At 38.4% G+C, this 18,562-nt stretch overlaps 1 protein-coding gene across 8 annotated transcripts in view; it reads left to right on the top strand.

Moving 5' to 3' along the window:
• Positions 1 to 18,562, top strand: part of PTK2 (protein tyrosine kinase 2) — a 191,741-nt gene that overhangs the window by 41,217 nt on the left and 131,962 nt on the right. For 7 of the 8 annotated variants that reach the window (XM_080939758.1, XM_080939759.1, XM_080939757.1 and 4 more), the window contains exon 1: positions 10,238 to 10,350. The exons of the other annotated variant lie outside the window; for it this stretch is intronic. In XM_080939758.1, coding sequence (XP_080795884.1) covers positions 10,251 to 10,350 — 100 coding nt within the window. In that variant the 5' untranslated portion in view covers positions 10,238 to 10,250. Of the gene's footprint in view, positions 1 to 10,237; positions 10,351 to 18,562 lie in introns of those variants that run through there. 8 annotated transcript variants of the gene reach the window in all.

Raw genomic sequence — 18,562 nt, 5'->3', positions numbered from 1 at the left:
AGGGATGTGGACAGTCTTGTGTAGGAAGGGTGGGTCTAGGGTTGTTTTAAGCACTCTTCGAGGGCATAAACAAAACAAAACACCTAAAAAACAAATCTCAGTAATCAGGCTAAATAGCAAATTTTTAAAATTAAAAAATAAATATGAAAATTTTATGATGAACAAAATTCCATGGTTTGATCTATTTACTTTTATCATTATTATTAAGGCAGGGTCTTACTGTGTTGCTCAGGCTGGTCTCACAGTGACTCTGTTGCCAGGGCTATCTTTAAACTCTACATTCTCCTGCCTCAGTTTCCTTACTACTGGAATTATACAGGCACAGAGCACCATGCTTGGCTAAGAATTCAATTTTGAAAAAATAAAGACAGTACTCACAGCTCACTGTTGTTTGTAGATCGTGCTCCAGAGCAGATTACTGCATTTGATTTTGCCTGACTTTTTTTCCTGTTGTATCAGGAAGAATTTGTTCATATGTCCCCCACCTGGCTTAAGTTAAAGAAGTAGGCAGTTGGTGGTTTTTCCTTTTCCTGAAAAATTTCCCTCCTGTGTATTCTTTCAGGATTGTGCAAAGGGTTTTGGTGTTACATGTTATCCTAAGGTTTTCTAATTTCATTTGAATTTGTTATCTGACTCCTGTGTTAGAAAGGCACTGTTACTTTCTTAGTGCCAGTGTTTCTTTTGCATAGCTGTTTGTGTCATTTTCATTATTTTGAACAGAAAATACAATGACCTGAAACTCCAATGGCTATGAATTTTGTTATAGCTCCCAACCTAGATTCTCTCTAGGTGGAACTTCAATTCTTTTTTATAACCTTTTAGCAGTGTTCTTTGTGTATATATAAGAGCATTTATTGATGGCAACACATGAACAAATCATACCCTACTTATTACTCTTTTATATCTTTTTGTAGATCAGATAAATCAAGTACCTAGCATGAGTGATGTGCTGTGCTTGATTTGCAGATTTCTTACAATCCTTATTTTAGGTATGGGGGCTACCTTATTCTTTGTGTGTATCATGCTATATTTTTCATTAATGAGTATTTTTCTTTGTCATTTACCTCATTTCATAAAGCTGGATGTGGTAGAGCACACCTTTAATCACAACATTTAGGAAACAGTTTAACTTGGTTCATATAACAAGTTCCAGGACAGCTATACTTTTATAGTGAGGCTTTGCCAAAAAATTTTTTATATTTATTTACTTGTGTGCATATATGGGTGTGGATTCACATATGCACGGCGTGGTTTGTGTGTGGTCAGAAGATAACTTGCTGGAGTCAGGTCTCTTCTACCATGTGGATCTCGGGTTTGAATTCAGATCATTGGGCTTTGTAGCAAGTGCCATTACCCTGATGAGCCATCATCGTGCTGGTCCTCATTAGAGGTTTGTTATATCAGTGTTCTAGAGTTCTTGTGTGTGTGTGTGTGTGTGTGTGTGTGTGTGTGTGTGTGTGTGTCTGTCTGTCTCTCTGTGTGTATGTGTGTGTGTGTGTCTGTCTGTCTCTCTGTGTGTATGTGTGTGTGTGTATGTGTGTGTGTGTGTTTGTGACCACCATGGCCATCAGAGTAACAATTTGTAGGAGTAATGATCCGAGGAGACAAAAATGTAGTTCAATTAAGGAGTTGTTTGTTCAAACCTCTGAACCCTGAGTGGTTTATTTTAGGTATATTTAAGCATAGCACATTTTGGTGAAAACTTTCCTGGAGATAATTATTAACTTAATCCTGTGTGCACAATAAAGCTTAAGACATGACTGTATCAACTCTTCATAAAAAAGTACATGTAGTATCTTCTATGACAAGGGTCTGGGGGAAAATCTGGTGTGGGCTCTGCCGCAGAGATAAGAAAAAGGTCACCAGGTTGTTAACTGTATCTGTGTCCAGTCTTCTGGGCAGCTCACAGGCTATAAATCCTTTCTTTGGAGGAGCAGTCCTGTGTATTTAACATTCCTGATTCCTCTAGTGTTTTATCTGTGAGCACAAGAACCTCTATGACTCCTATATCTCCCCTTTTTTATTTTTTAAAAAGAAAAAATTGTGTTTGAGATACAAAGGTTGAATTCGTTGCCTGCATGGCTAATGTAACAGAAAGAGAAAAGCCATCTTAGCCATCATGAGTATTCCAGGGTCAGTTGTGCTTTATCTTTTTATGTGGATCATTGCTTTGATCATAGATAGGATAAGAAAAATCTGACACATTAAGAGAACACATGCCAGGAAATTGTTGACAACCAAGATTATGTTGAACAACAAATAATTTTTAATAGCTATTTTGTTAAACTATGATTCTCAATTCACCCATCTCTTGATTAATTTCTACTAATATCTTTATTGTAATATAAGTAGTTTCACTAATTATACAGGCCATTTTGGAATCTTCCTTTGTATTTCAGTAATCATTTCTGGAACTAGTAATAGAAAAGCCTAAAAACAGTGCTTAGCATGGCAAAATAATACTATATGTCTCTCATTCCAGTTGTGCTTTTTATGCCCCCCCCCCCCCCCGTCAAAAAGCATTTGGATTCTTTAGTGACAAGCTGAGAATTAATACATAGTCAGATAACATAACTGCACCATATTTTTAGGTCACGAATACAGTGTCCTTGTTTCCCTAAGTCATTAGCTTGTTCTTTCTCTTGGGACATCTCACTCTTGATGGGTTTGTCGTCTGTTTTCAGACACTTTATTTGTTCAGTGGTCTTTGGGATGTAATCTTAGTGTATTGGAGTGGGAGCCACTGGGACTTAATTCATTTTTTGGAAAGAAAAAAGCATAACCTCATCCTGATGTTAGTATATTTCCCTTTCCATTGGTCAGTTTCTTAATTCCTATTTAACTTATACTTTAGACTGTGTCTCTTTTAGGTCAAAATGCTTTTGGGTGGCAGCAGAAACATCGTGGGAAAAAATTTAAAGTTAGCATGGCTAAATGTAGCATAGTATGTGAGGATTTAGTTGGGTTTATAGGCCCTGTTTTTATTTTTTTTAATTTTTCATTTAAATATTAGTAGCTTGACCCTGTGAATTAAAAGGGATTTCAATAACATGCTTAATATCCCATAAATTGCAGAATTCCTTAAATTGTTTGCTAGTGTAAGTAGGACCATTACCAGTTTTTAGTTGTAATGGGAGTCCTAGAAAGGAAGTGTGTAAAGAACTGTTTGAAAAAGGGAAGTTCCAAATATGACACAATGATATTTTCCTGTAGCCCCGAGGGCCCCGTGCCATTCTTGGGGCAGTACTCTACAGTTGACTAGTCAGGGAGCGATACTGTCCATGCCTGTGCACACTTAACAGCGAATGCCTCAGTCACTAACAGCCTTTGTTCCAGATGTCAAGCTGATGTAAGAACCACCTACTACTAACTATACACTAAAAGTTTGGAATCCTCTGTTAAACATGCCTTCAGTAGAACGTGGGCTTTTGCGAGTCTCCTCTAACTTCTTCCCTTGTTAGAGTCTGATCATTTTTGCTTGACCAAGGACAAGCAAAACACTTAAAAAAAAAAAAAAAAAAACCAAACAAATCAAAACATATTTACTTAACAATGGTTATTAATTTTTAAAGATTTAAACTTATGACTATTTGCATAAAATTTACAACCTTCAAAATTTATGGCAATTTTAAACAGTTGAACCTGTGTTTTAAAGATTCATTTCTGCCTCCTAGCTTTTCCCATTCTCCTGGGGGGGTTGAGCAATCTGGCTACTCCCAGTTTCCTCAGTCTGCCAAATTCATCTTTAGCTGGTCAACATCAGAATATGAAAACAACAAAGAAAGCATAGCCTTTAAGTCAGTTATAATAATAGTAGGGTCAGGCCGCCCTTTCTGAAACACCCACTCCTCATTTATTTTCATAGTAGCACATATATTCCTGAGATCATATAACAGTCAAATTTTACTTTTTGTTCTTTTATGATTTATAAACCATAGCAGGAGTTCCAAGGTTCTGTATATCTTAGTTGGGATTGTTCCTATACTAGTAGTTGGACCTGTTTTAATTTTTCCCTCATAAAGGGTTTGTTGATCAGTCGACACTGGGTTACTACCTCTGTGAGGGAAAACCAAAAATCATGCTCTGGGGCAATTAAGCTCTGGTTCTTATTTGAGGTGTTGGGCTTGTTAGAGTCGAAGTTGAAGGGTGGGCAGGAGCGGGTAGTACCTGCTCAGGTGTCAGACTCAGTGGGAAGGACCTTGGTAGAACAGTGGAAGGGCCATGAAGCAAAGGCCTGCCAATTTGTTGCATCTCAGCCAGAGGGCTTGGAGACCCCTGCTTGAGTGGCCTCAGGGTTTACTTGGCCTGCCCTGCCAAGACCTGTCAAGATGTATCTGGCAGAGGATTTTTAAATTTTCTTTTTATGATCCTCCTGAGAGGGTCTAAGTAATACATTACTGTAATTTTTCTTGCAAAGTAATTGACAGGGATTTTATCCCCCCTTTCATGGGCTCTTACTACATTAGCTCCTATGTGTTTCCAGTTTTCAACATCAATGGTTCCTATTTTAGGAAACCAAGGATTTAATTTTATTGTCACTTGTACAAAGCTGCATTGCTGTTGCTCTAGCATTTTGCTCCTCTGGATCTTAGCAAACGCCTCTACTTACATAAATGCTTTGCCCTAGAGGACTGAGAGGAACCATGCTATTTTACTCTCACTTATGGTCACAACTCCTTGGGCGAGAGTATTGAATTCCTACCTTCCAGTTCTATTTACAGAAATAATTTCTTACCTCCTCCGAGGATGAAGCCCTACACTTGCGGTACCAGTTGAGAGGGTCTCTGTCTTTCATATTCCAGGACTCTGAGTACTCTGATTCAAATTGTTGCTTTTGTGAGCTATGGACTTCTGTCCTAGTTCTTTTGTGGTCTCTAGTGCTTACTTAGGGTCTTTGCACAAACATAGAAGAAGCATACAGCAGGACACTTTGAAATGACACTAGCTGTTTTGTTAGATGCCAGGTACTCTGAAAGGGTAAAAGGAGCCTGCCTGCATTTGTTCTGTTCCTTCTTGTCCCTTTGGTCTTCACTATTCACTTGTCCTCTGTAGGTAAAATGAACTCTGGGTACAGAGCCCATTTCTGGCCTCTTCTCTGGAACCCTTGTAGTTTCTGGGGTAGGCTATAGCTTCTGTGATATTTTGCCTGCTTTCTGAGGGCTTGGTTCCTTTGAGTATCCCTTTTGGCTGCTAAATAGTAGGTGAGCTGTCCAGTTTCTCTTTTCAGTTGTTAGTGTCATAGGGTTTGTAGTATTATCTATGTAGCTGTAGAAGTATTAATAGAAAGAACTGCCATAAGCATTGATGCTAATTGAGAAAGAACACAAATTGGGGCCACAATTCCTGGGTATTGCTGTACATTGACTAACCTCTCTGCCTTAGTTTTATTTGTGAAGCTGAGGTTGTGGTGGTGGTAATGGGGTGATAATATCTGCCTCATTGGATTGTTAGTGAAAATAAGGTGAACAGATATTTTAAAAGTGCTTTGAGCAAGTCTGGCACATAGCAAGGGGTAGCTTGGTATTCATATTAGTGTTGTGGCTGGCTGGCATGCAGTCAGTGCTGGCTAGAGGGTGGGTATTAGCAGTGTCCTTGTTTTACAAACACTGAAACTGAGGTTCCTGCTGGTGATGATTCTTTTTTTTTGTCTCACATGTAGTTGTTATAAATTCAGTGCCTTCTTCAGCTCCTGTAGCATGACAGAAGAGAGTTACAGCAGTTGTTCTAAAGCTGGCAGGGAGGTCAACAGTGGTCTTACCAGCATTTCTGGGAATTTGTTGTATTAAGAAGCTGCTTGTTGTCTTTGCTTTCAGAAGATATTATATATTCTTTATTTCCATTAATAGAACACTAATGTCTATCAGGCTATAATTTTTATTGATGGACTAAATTCTAAGAAAATTACTTTTTAGTAGAAGCAATGACACACAGTGAGAAAAATGATAGTAATCTTTTTTTAAAAAGATTTATTTATTTATGTGAGTACTTTGTAGCTGTCTTCAGACACACCAGAAAAGTGCATCAGATCCTATTATCATTATAGATGGTTGTGAGCCACCATGTGGTTCTGGGAATTGAACTCAGGACCTCTGGAAGAACAGTCAGTGCTCTTAACCACTGAGTCATCTCTTTAGCCCAAATATTAGTAATCTTGATAGATGTAACCTTAGTATGAGATTTTGAGCACTGAAAAGTTGTCATATATTATAAATATTGGATGCTAATTGGAAGTTTTATATTTATTTAAATGTTCAATTCCTCTTGCAAACATGGGTCACAGACTTAGAAATAAACATGTGAGTATATTTCCCAGAATACTATTTTTTCTAGATATTCCTCTAGTTAGCTGACAAAGAGTATTCTTTGTTTTCAGAAGTATTCTGATGTGTTTAATTAAGGCACTGCAACATTATAAGAAACATGAAAGTCAGTTTTTTTATTTTTGTGATATACTTTTGTTGACATTTATAAGCAGTTCATGTGTTAAAATGTTTCTTCTGAGCTGGAGATATGACCAAGTGGTTAAGAGCACAATACTGCTCTTGCAGAGGACCCAAGTTCAGTTCCCAGCACCCCCATCAGGTAGCTCACAACTGCCAATAATTCTATCTCTGGGGGATCTTGTACTTTCTTCTGAAGTCTGTGAAAACCTGCACACATACAATATACATAATTAAAAATAATAAAAAATTTAAAAATATAGTTTATTCCCAGTGACTTACAGGCCAGGTTAGACAGATTGTGTATAGCATTTGAAGGCTTCTAGAGTTACCTTTCTGTATACTGATTGTGCTCATAGCATTGTTCACTAGCCTGATGTTTGTAGTCCAATTTTGCAGTTGGTACTTCTTCTGCAGTTAGAGCAGTGCATCTGTGATTTTTTTTTTTTTTTTTTTTTTTGGTGTGTGTATAGGTGGGATATAGAAGTCACAATTTATTTAGGCTCTCTGTTGCTTTTTTTTTTTTTTTTTTTTAAATATTCATTCTGTAACTGTTCATCAGCCTCTGACCAGTGGGACCTGAAGGTAACATGGTGTCTAGGATGGACATATACCATTAGGGTATATTACTGTATATTATACCCTTTCTGTGGCTTAGGAGAAAAAACACAAATTTCCTCACCATTTTCTTTCTACCTTAATGCAGATGGAGGATGGGTGGAAGGAACATAGATGACTTCTACTCCTCTGTGATAGTTGCTATATATATAGTAAGATGCTGGAGATTATGCTGGAATAGACACCTTTACCTCCTATCATAGTTTGCTTGTAGTGGGGCAGTTGAGCAGTGAACTGTGCGTCAGTAAACCATGTGGGAAAATGCAATAGAAAAGAATATAGGTTCTGTGTAGTCCTGCAGGAGCCTGAATTAGAATGTGGACAGTAGTCAGTGAGAAGTGCATAGATACTGGCTGTGTTCTGAAGGTATTGATAAAAGTTTCTGACAGATCCCTATGAAGCAAGAAGGCAAAACAGTTTCTAGGGATGAAGGGTTTTGGTGTTCTACAAATAGTACTATCTATCTTTCTTGTAAATTTTAATATAATGGTTTTACTTAGGAAGACTTTACTATAGCATTTAATTATACTAATTCTAAACATTAATTGGAACAGTACAGAAATTTTAGTGAATGCTGGCCCTGTATACAAGATAGAGAACAAAGGACTTCTTAATGTTCTCTTTTAGGTTTCATTATGGTCTACATCTGTTCTTTTAAAATGCTTGATCTCTCTGAATCATCAAAATCCTCTCTGCGATTGTCTTAGACTAAGAGGCATTATTTTAATTGTAACTATAGGTTTTTGTTTGAGACAGGTTCTCTCTGTGTAACTCAGGCTTGCCTTGAACTTACAGATCCTCCTACCTCTGCCTCTTCAGCATTGGGATTAAAGGTTTACAGCACTATGCCTAACTATAACTACAATTTTTAGAAACAGTTAAGGTAGTCCTTTTGATTGCCATAATGTACTCCTTCCCCTCACCAGCTATCATCTGACCCCACAATCCTCACTGGGCCAGTAAGTTCTCAGGTTTTTGTAACTGCTGCCTGTGTTCCAGTGAGTACCAGACATACCTTTTGTCACTTGCTCTGAGTTAACTGTAGAAATTAGTAATCTCTCATACCTGGCATATCCACCCCATAAGAACTTACACATTAAGAGGTGGGAGTATTTAGACAGTGAATAAATTAAGTTATTGAAAGGGTGTAGAGAGAATCCCATCTATGGATTAAAGCCAGAAACTGAGTTTGTTCTGACCTTTCTTCCTATTCCCTTCTCTAGGGTTGTGCTTGTCCCCTCCACTGTTCTGCCAGTGCTGTAGCTCCATCCTCCTTCTTCCTTGCTTGGACCACTCTTTATTTTGTTCTGGGAATCCCGAGGCAGTATCAGGTTAGGCCTAAATGGTTCCTGGATTGGATGGATTGGTGACTCAGAGTCCCTGTATCACAGCTGAGCATGTGGTCCTCCCTAGAAGGGCCTCCCTTCCAGTGTCTGTTCCCTCATGGTGGAGGCCTCACAGTCTTGCTGTTCCGGCTCTGAAGGTGTGTTGAACAGTTAGTACAGTGGGTGTGGAGTGTAGTCTGGCAGTAGGAGTAGCTTGTGGTGGTTTCTGAGAGTCATAAGTTTTATGTAACTCATCCTTGACTTGAATGACTTGTGCACCTGTTGGTGATAGTCATGCTCATGTGGTAAGTCAGATGGTGGTTTTGCTTGGTCTTGCTTACTTCTTGGATGGCAATAGTCCTCTGTGACCCTTCCTCCTCTATAGAGAGGGTACTGCCCAGGATATTCTTTCAGATCTGGTGGCTCTTTTGCTAGCTTCTTCTGTTCTTCCAGCCTGCTTGAAATGTTTTCTGTAGCCCTTTCTTTTTAGTGTTGCCTAGGACCATAGTTCATGCCTGGGAATGTGTTTTCAGGGTGGTTCAGGAATGGGCTCTGGAGCTCTATTAGCTCTTAAGAGTCTGAGTGGTGCCTGGATTCAGGCGTCATCTCATTTGGTGATGGGAATGAAGAAAACTGTCCTGAGCATTGATGAGTACAAACATGCTTCTTGTTCCAAGTATTTGTTGTATTTCAGAAGTTAACAAATTAATAGAAAAACAATGGCCCTTTATACAGTAAAGCTTGAGTTTGGCTGTTTGTGGGATTGTGTGACTTCAGTGTCACCTGTGGCAAGCAAGAACTGTGGCGTTTCACTATATACTACATATGCTTGAAGGACAAGATACTAACCAGAAACTCCTTACCTGCTGTCTTGATGGTTATTTGGAATGTATTCAAATAGCCTCATTTTTTGGCATGACCTCGACTCTCAATTTGAATGGAAAAAATTAAGTTTTGCATTTAAAAAAGAGTTGCTGATGTAAATGCCTACTTCAGTGTGAGGTAGTACTCATCTTTCGAGGCTAGAAAAAGAAATCACACTTGAAGCTAGAAAAAATCTTATATCTTGGATCCCTCATTATTCTTTAAGCATATTTTAAACTGTCTATCTTAAGTTCTGGTTTATTTTTTCTAAATTATCTATGTGTATATATAAGTGTACTGTAAAAGTATCAGTGAGGGAAAATAACTTACCTCTGAGATATTTGGGCTCATATAGGTCATCCCCTCCACATTTGATCTTTACTTTGATTGTGATCATTTTTTTTCAAAATGTATTTCATCAAGCTCATTATTTTTAGTCTAAGTCCACAATAAGTCTGGTAAAGTGTCAAATGGTTTTGAAGACAGGGATTGTTTAGGAACCATCTATGGATAGTTGATCTGGGTCAGACTGGATTTTCTTGCAGCTTACTCAATTTTAGAGTCGACTGTCATTTTGTAAACAGAAGTCTGCCAGATGAAGTGAACAGAAGGGCGAGATTAGCATATTCATAAGGTGCTGGCTCTGGGACTTCTTTTTTTTCTTCCCTTTCCTCCCTCCCCTTCTCCTTTTCCCTGAATGAATCTAGGAACCCAGAGCCGTGGGGTCTCATGACTAGCTGGTTTTATTCTGTTCATTGGCTTAATCTGGCCAGGATGGTCTGTGTTTCAGATTGCGGAAGCAGAAGATTCAGTAACTGAGAGGCCACCGTGGAGCTGCTGGAAACTGTTACAGAAGGAGCACCTCTCAAACTGTGCTTCAGGCTCTGAAAAAAGGAGCACAGGGGAAGCTTAGTCTTGCTTTGGATCCAAGCAAATGCTGTCGGAGCGATGAACTGGGACTTTGTGTGCGGACTCCTGGCTTGATCTTGATAGGATTGGGTGTATGTTGTTGGAACGGGCAGGCCAAGAGGCCCTGAGACCTACAGGTGCCGTCTGTATGGAGAAAAGCGGCTGTAGTCCATTTCCAGTGTGTTGGGCGAAAGGTATAACAACTTACAGATCTCTTCAGTGTGCTTATGTCAGTTCATGCTTTTGTACTGAAAAAGCTACGTAATAGTTCTCTTAGAACTTAGTTACGATTACATTTGGGGAAAAAAACAGATGTGGTATAAGCTTACGGCTGGTGAATAAAACCAGTTAGGTGACTTTGCAAGTTGAAAATGAAATGTTTGTATGGAAATGTGCTTAAGTGATTTAGATCAATTGTCCTGTGCATAAGTCATATGTTTTTGCTTTTTTCCTTTTACTCAGGACCCCATTATCTATTCTGTGCCTAGAAGCTTTTAAGAAACAAAGTGATTAGTTTTAACTGTAGGACCAGAGGAGAAAAGGGTAATGTGGGCTTTGTTGTTTTAACATGGGTTTCCTTTATTGTCTATATGCATTGAGTAATTAATTTGAAACTCTGTTATTTTGTGTTTTTTTACCACAGGTCAAGAATATTGTGAGTAAAGGATTTTCTACTTTATTCTTGCAGAAATGTAAATGTGAAGTAGGGCATGTAGGGCATTTTCATTCTAGCATTCAAGACAACATTTAGAAAGCATAGTTAATAAGTTAAGCTATAAAATTAATGCACAACTCAAGTTAGACAAATTTGATTAGAAGTTTTTCTTAGCATAGTGGTGAATATTTAAGCTATTAACACACTTAAATTTTTAAAAAAATATGTCACTACGTGAAATGTATTTAGGAAGGCTTTCAAAAGGAAAAACCTACACTTGGACAAGAGCTGTGCTTTGATCAATGAACTAGAGGTGTATTCAGTTCAGTTTTTAGGTTAAAGATATTAGTATCTCTAGACCAGGATGTGTTAGCATCATACTGTAATTTTCAAGATTAGGTTTCATTGGTTGATTTGTCTTTGCTACTTGTGTAAGGTTTTTGCAACATTTAAACTGTTTGAGTATTATGGTATCCAAATAAAGTACCTGTTACTTTTATTACATAGGTACACAGAGTAACGATTTTGTAAAGTTAAATTAAAGCTCTCAAAATGTAAAGGACATAGACTTCTTACAATTGTAGTTTTGTGATATGAGGACCATGTAATGTAAATGAACATGACTGAGGCAGAGTTTAGGGTTACTGTAGGAAGAATCTGTAGGTTGTATACAGAATGTCATCTCTATAGTATATGGGTGCAGTAAAAGCCTTCCAAGGTTCCCTCACAGACCATGGCTAGCCAACAGCTACAGTCCTAGACCACTGGAGTGTTGAATTGTTAGCAACCTGATTTCCTACTCAAAGTGATCTTAGAGAACTTTTTGACAGAAAAGAGATAGTAATGTTTTGACTTACCACAAGGAATTTGCTTTCCAAGTGTTTGCAGACTATTAGAGAAAGTACAAATAGCTGATTTTTAATTAAAATGTACCTTTCTGTAGATAGATGATAGACTGAGGGAGCAAAGCTCTCAAAGCAGAGGATGGGAACTGGGACCCATCAAGGACACAGAGAGACAGACATAGTGGGCTTCATTTCTACATGCAGAGCCAGGTGCCTTTTCCTCTGTTGATAGTTTTACTTTGGTTCAAGTGGAGGAGCTTGTCACCTTGCCTTCTCAGCTAAGCATATGCTTCTGCAGTGGTTGTCTGGTGCAGCTTTCTTCATAAACTTTGTCTCTGACTGCATGTTTTACTTTCTTGCATTAGGAGAAGAAGGCAGGAGACTTGTCCCTGTGCTTGTTAATATTGTCTTCATGATCAAAGAAGTAGCTGATTTAAAGTTGTTTCAAGTATAACAGTTACAGTGTTTAGATAAAACGAAAAGATCAGATCCAAAGAATATACAACTCTGTATATTCTTGGACATGGACATTCTAAACCATGCATTTCATTCAACTAGTCACATTAACCTCAAAACACGTAGCAGTGTCCCAGTTTTAAAAAGACATAAGATTCTTACCAGGACAGGCTAAAAATAGTAGAACAGACCTATATTTGTATACTTTGAAGTGGATCTTCAAGGTACCCTTAACACTTGAGGCTTTGTTCCTTAATAGTTTATAGTGTATTGTTTAGTTTGAACAATCATCCAAGAAGATGTTTTAAAATATTTAAGAGAGATATGTATTTACAGTATGATTTTCTAGGCATAAAATATGCATTAATTAAAAATACTAAGTGTAAATGTTCTCAGAACATTAGGTTACAAAGTGTTGGGTGAGGAAAACCTGCTTGTGGGGTTTTCTGATTATCAGTTGTACATTGTTCCATTATTGTGGTGGGTGAGGGTGGGAGAGACTGGCAATTACCGTAGTGGTGCCAGATGTTTGCTAGGAAAAAGTATGTTTCCTGGTTTCTTTAATTTTTTTCTAGTAATAGAGATTTTATGTACTTCTGACTTCTCTGGTTAAAGTCATGTGCTGCATAAAAATTTTAAATTTTATTTTTTCATCCTTTTGTCCATCTGTCCTTTTTCCCTCTCTTACACTGAAGCAACTGCTTCTTGGTGTATACAGTCATAGTATGCATAAATGTTAGTTACCTTTCAGAGATGGGGTTCTTAGTTGCTGTTCCAAGTCCTCCCGTCTTAGTACACACTGGCTCCCATGTACTTAATCATGCTCTAGATCCAGGATGCTCCTGGACTTTTTTTTCCACACACAAGTCTGTCATTTTATTTTGTTTAGCAAATATCCAGGGTATATCTTGAGTCAATCCGTTTACCCCTCTGTTGCTGTATGGTCTCACTGTCTTCATACCTGTTTGTTCATCCTTCAGATTTTGTAAATAAAAATTTAATATTTCCTGTTGAAAGCTGGTCAGTGGCTTATTAGATTTGGATAACATCCCACGTTTTTACAGTGCCTCACAGGTCTCACTTCATTGTGCCTCTCTTGCCTTCAGCTTTAGTGATTGTCTTGTTCATTTGCAGTGTAGTCACTTTAGTTTTTCAGTGCTTTGCACATTGGGATCTCCCTCTCAGACCTTCTGCACATGCTGATGCCCCCTTGAGAGCTGTCTTTTACGTTCACTGACTCCCCCAGTCCTATTTGCAGTTAAGAGTATCCCTTAAATGAACTTTCATTTCTCAACCGACCCAGATCTTTCCCAGGGTTCCTTCCCACCAGAGCCTGCCTGCATTTCTGCCCTGACACTGCAAGTACTAAGATGTGTCATTTTTGAGTTAACCTGTCTGGTTTCTGTCTTCCTTACTAAATTTTAACATCATCTGAGATGTCAGAATTTTTTCTGCCTAGTAAATAGTTGGCACAAGTGGGTATTTTAAGTATTTGTTAATGAAGTCTGTATAGAGTGTTATTTTAAAGGCTCTTTTTGGAGCTATATTCTTTTGCTTATATTGTATTTGATTAGACCTAGTTTTAGATTCATCAAATTGACTATTCTAATCTCAGTGTGTGTGTGTGTGTGTGTGTGTGTGTGTGTTGTTTTGTTTTTCTGAAAATAAAAGTGTGTGTGTAGAATTTAGCTTAGCAGTTGACCTATAGCTGCTAGATATATGTGGTGTGGCTTTGGTCTTCAGCTATTATCAGTTCTTTGAGACTTATTTGACTGTTTCACTAAATATTTCCTGTTTTTTTCCTGCTTTACCCCAATTGGTCAGAATTATCTCTCACCCAGCCCCCTTCTCTCTCATTCCTCCTTATTTTATGTGTATGAATGTTTTGTCTGTATGTATATCAGTAGCACATGTGTGCCTGATGCCCATAGAAACCAGGGAATGTAGTTTCCTGAAACTAGAGTTACAGCTACATGTGGGTGCTGGGAATCAAACCCTTGTCCTCTGAAAGAATAGGCAGTGCAAGAGTAAGCAGTGCTCTGACCCCCTGAGCTGTCCATCTCTGCAGCCTAAAGTAAGCTCTGTGTATTTTGTAACTGTTAATGTTTATTTCACAGATACTAAATGCCACATGTGAACTGAGTTTGCACACGTGTATGGCTCCATTCATTTCACAGAAAGGCCTCTGAGATATTGTTCATCAGCACCCCAGTTTTGCATATGTGGTGTTGAAGCACTGAAGCTAAACAACTTAGCAATAGTTTCTTAGGTCACAGAAAGCAGAGTCAGGTACTACATTGTGGGGACCTGACCCTGGTGCTAATGTTCTTAATTACCACTCTCTGCATGCTGAAATGGAAATAGTAACATTGTAATGGAATTGTTCACTTTGTCTAATGTTTGCATGTTAAAAAATCATAGATTCTACTCTTAAATGTTTTTTTGAAGTCATAAATTCATTTTGCAAGTTTTTAGTGAGCATTCAATATTTGTTGAATGTATTTGTCAATACTTGGCTGATACTAAGAAGTAAAAGTCATAGATTTCTGCTCCCAGAATTGATATAAAGTAGTGAATGTTACATCCAAGTTGGGGGTCTGGTGACAGTCCAAAGTAGTTTGTCACCTAGAAGGTGGAGTAAGAGACCCCCAACAGAATGCTTGACAAAGAGTCTTGATGGGATGGCAGCATGCCTGGAAGAGAGTGATCTTCCTGACTTTTTTTTTCTCTGTTTTTCTTCTTTCTTGTCTGGCATGGGATGAAATAATCTAAGTTGCAGATCAATTCTAATCTATTTTGTTTAAAAATGGTTGAATGAGAGAGTTAGGAAACATGACTCTGTCCTTTCCAATGTGGTAAGCAGATAGATGTTGCTTCTGATGTCTTAACAGAAAGATGTGTTGTGCCCCCCCCCTCTTCTTTTTCTGTTGTGTATGTAGCAGCAGCTCCTCACCGTAATATTGTAGTGGGTATTAGCATGTCTTCATCTCATTCTCTCCTGGTGGCTCATTATCAGTATTTGTTTTGACTGTGGGGAAGTAGTGGGAGGAAGTATCTTTGTTTTGATTTCTGGAAGAAAGTGTTCAGGGTTAATGTGTTAACTCTAGCTTTGCCTGTATTTTTAATTATCATTATTATTTTAAAAATTCATTCTAATTCTTCATTTCATGAGACTTTTTTATTTATAATGAGAAAAATGTTAAATTTTGTCATTTTTTTCTACCTCTGTTGATCACATGAATTAAAAAAAAAACAGTGTGATCTATTATGGTGTTAATTATTAAATTGAATATGGTTTTGATGATAGAACCCAGGTCATGCAGGTGCTAGGCTTATGCTGAAGCAGTGAGGTGTGTATACACACACACACACACACACACACACACACACACACACACACACACACACACACACACATCCCAGTCTGATATATTAAGTTTTGAGTGTTAAGCCAACACTATGGGAGTTAAATAAGACTGCACTCTCTACCCTCACCTTCCCATATTTTTGAATGCTTGGTTCCCAGTTGGGAAGGATTAGGAGATGCGGCCTTGTTGGAGTATGTGTGCCATTGTTGGAGAGGACTGCTTTGAAGTTTCAGTAGTCCAATCCAGGTCCCAAGTCTTTCTCTGCCTGCTGCCTATGGACCAGGATATAAAACTCTCATTAGCTTCTCCACCACCATACCTTATGCGATGATGATAACAGACTAATTCTCTGAAACTGTAAACAAACCTCAATTTAGTGCTTTCTTTTTTAAGAGTCCTGATCATGGTGTCTTTTCACAGTGACTAAGGATAAAGTTGGTGCCAGAAATTAGATATTACTGTAGCAGGCCTGATCACGTTGTTTGGAGGAGTATGGAAGACTTTGGACTAAAAAAAATATTGAGGCTTTGGACTAGAAAGGTGGTCAAACTAAACAGTACTTACTGGGCCATCCTAAAAGAAGTGTTTCTGAGGGTGATGTGGCCTGTAGGGGTTTACTTCAAGAGGTTTCAGAGGGGAAAAATAGTAGCAAGTGGCTAATCACAAGAATGGCCTTGTGATATTTTGGTAAAGAATAGCTGCTTTTTGCATTTTCTCAAAAACATCTGCTGGAAGCTAACTTGAAGAATTTTTGGTGTTGATAGGAGAGATTTCAAGACAACCTAGTGTTGACTGTGTTACTTGGTTATTAATGGTCACTCTTATGCAGATCTACAATAAAAAGGAAAAGGACAAAGAGATATACAAAGTGTACTGTTGAGATGAAAAAGAGGAGCACTAGAAAATACAATGTTGAAGACAGAAATTCCTGTGCACAAGAAGATAAAAAGTTTGAAGAAAAGCCTAATACTAAATAGAAAAAAAAAAAATGGAGTGGTGACTTTAGAGCAAGATTCAGCTAAGCTTCCAACTGGTGAAAAGGAATTAAAGGAAAGCTTAAACAGGGAAGAAAAATACCAGTCACAGTAAGCTAATGCAATAGTAATTGAAGGAGGGGCCTAGGTTCTAGCCCCAGCAAGCAGAAGAACCTGGCTGCTTTGGTCACATGATTCTGGCTTCAGAGACAAGGATACAGAGAATGGGTTATGAAATCTTCCTTCACAGATAAGGAAAGTCTCTGAGGCCAGGCATGTGTCAAGGGATTCATTGTATGGAGGCCAGGAGAGGCAATGTATGAACCAGTGAAGGTGAAGCCTGGATTTTGTTGCTGAGTCCAAGCTATTGGAAATGCTAGAAGCAGTAGGATACCTGCCAAGGAGAGCTGCTGACTGGGTATGGGAACAACCCAAGAGAGAGAACTGTGTTGTAGCCAATAAAGCTGAAAGGAGAAGATCTGAATTCTTTGACATTAAACACGGAGATGCAGAGTTTAGTTTGCTGTGCTCAGTGTTGAGACTGTGGTAGACGATGGGGACTTTTGAAGCTGGACTGAACACATTTTGTAACATGATATGGCGTGCATAGGCTACAAGTTATGGGGACCAAGGAGTGGGATTTGGTGGTTTTAATGAGAACCCCCACCTCACCCCCTACCTCATTTATTTGAATGCTTGGTTCCCAGTTGGCTGACTGTTGGGAAGAGTGAGAAGATATGGTCTTGTTGGAGTAGGTGTGTAATTGTTGGAGGAAGTGTGTCTTTCTCTGCCTGCTGCCTGTGAATTAGGATGTAAAGGTCTTTCTCTCGCACCATGCTTTCCTGTGTGCTGCCATGTTCTTCTTTATGATGACAATGGACTAACTATCTGAGGCTTTAAATAGGCCCTCAATAAGAGTTGTCTTGGTCATGGTGTCTCTTTACAGCAATAGAACAGTGACTAAGATACTGACCTTGTCCTCCTGATAATAAATTTGCTCTTAAATATAGTATATCATTGGTTTTTATGCTGTTGTATTCAGTATATTTGTTTGTTATTTAGATTATTTGTGTCTGTTCATGAGGGATATCAGTTCATAACCTTTTCTTTTAATTGTTTTTTCAGATTGTCATTATCAAAGTATTGATGCATAAAACAAGTAGGGAAATGTCTATCAACTATGCTTTATTACCAAAGTATTAGACGTTTTCTAAGTACTGGATCCCTAGCAGCTAGCTTTCTGGCTTTCCTCATTGACTTGGCTGCTTCTAAATTGTAATTAAAAAAAATACTTAGTAAACTTTTGTGGTTTTTCTCCGAACTAGACTGAAAACTCTTCTAGGGTAGGATGTATATCTTGTTTTGCTTAATTTTTGCTTTTACTTAATTATTTGGACTATGAGTAGATCTTCTCTGATATGCAAGGCCCTGGTTACGCTTCATAGTACTACATGCACAAATGCAGCTCACTTACCTTCTCTGTGTTGGTACCACTACAGTGTAATAGTGGCATAGTAAATATTCTTAGTAATACTCTGGAAGGTGTGGCCCATTCCTTCACTTGTAAGAGACAGGATGAACGCATTAGTGAGATTGCTGGCCATGCCATAATACATTGCAGCTGGGTCTTTGCTGAGAAATAGGGAGTGGTAGCCCTTGATGTGTGGTGTGGTCAGCAAGGCCCAGGTGCAACAGGACATAGTGAGCAAAGAAAGTTTATGGCAGTCTGTGGTAAGACAGACCTGTACACTGGACATACAGGTCTTGATGGCCAAAAAAGCATCTTGCAGGTAATAGTCTTCTCTCAGATGTTTTTCAGATGGAAAGTAATAAATGCAGCGAGGAAGTTGTGATACAGCTTATCAGTATCAGGGTTACAGTTTATAAGTTTGAGGTTTTACATGGGCCACTCTGGGATCTGCATTCTTCCTTCTTACACCTGCCTTTTTACCCACCCTTTTGTTTATACTCTCACCCACCCTGACAATGTGTATGGTGTACAAATGTGTGCACTGTGTGTGGAGGCCAGAAACCTGTATTTATTTTCTGAGCTTCGTCACTCTGCTCTACTTTTTCAGACAGGGTCTCTGTGTTAAGAGTATTCTTGA

This window comes from Micromys minutus (genome assembly GCF_963924665.1).
Source record: "Micromys minutus genome assembly, chromosome: 27".
Taxonomy (NCBI): Eukaryota; Metazoa; Chordata; class Mammalia; order Rodentia; family Muridae; genus Micromys; species Micromys minutus.
This window is presented reverse-complemented; position numbering and strand designations above follow the sequence as displayed.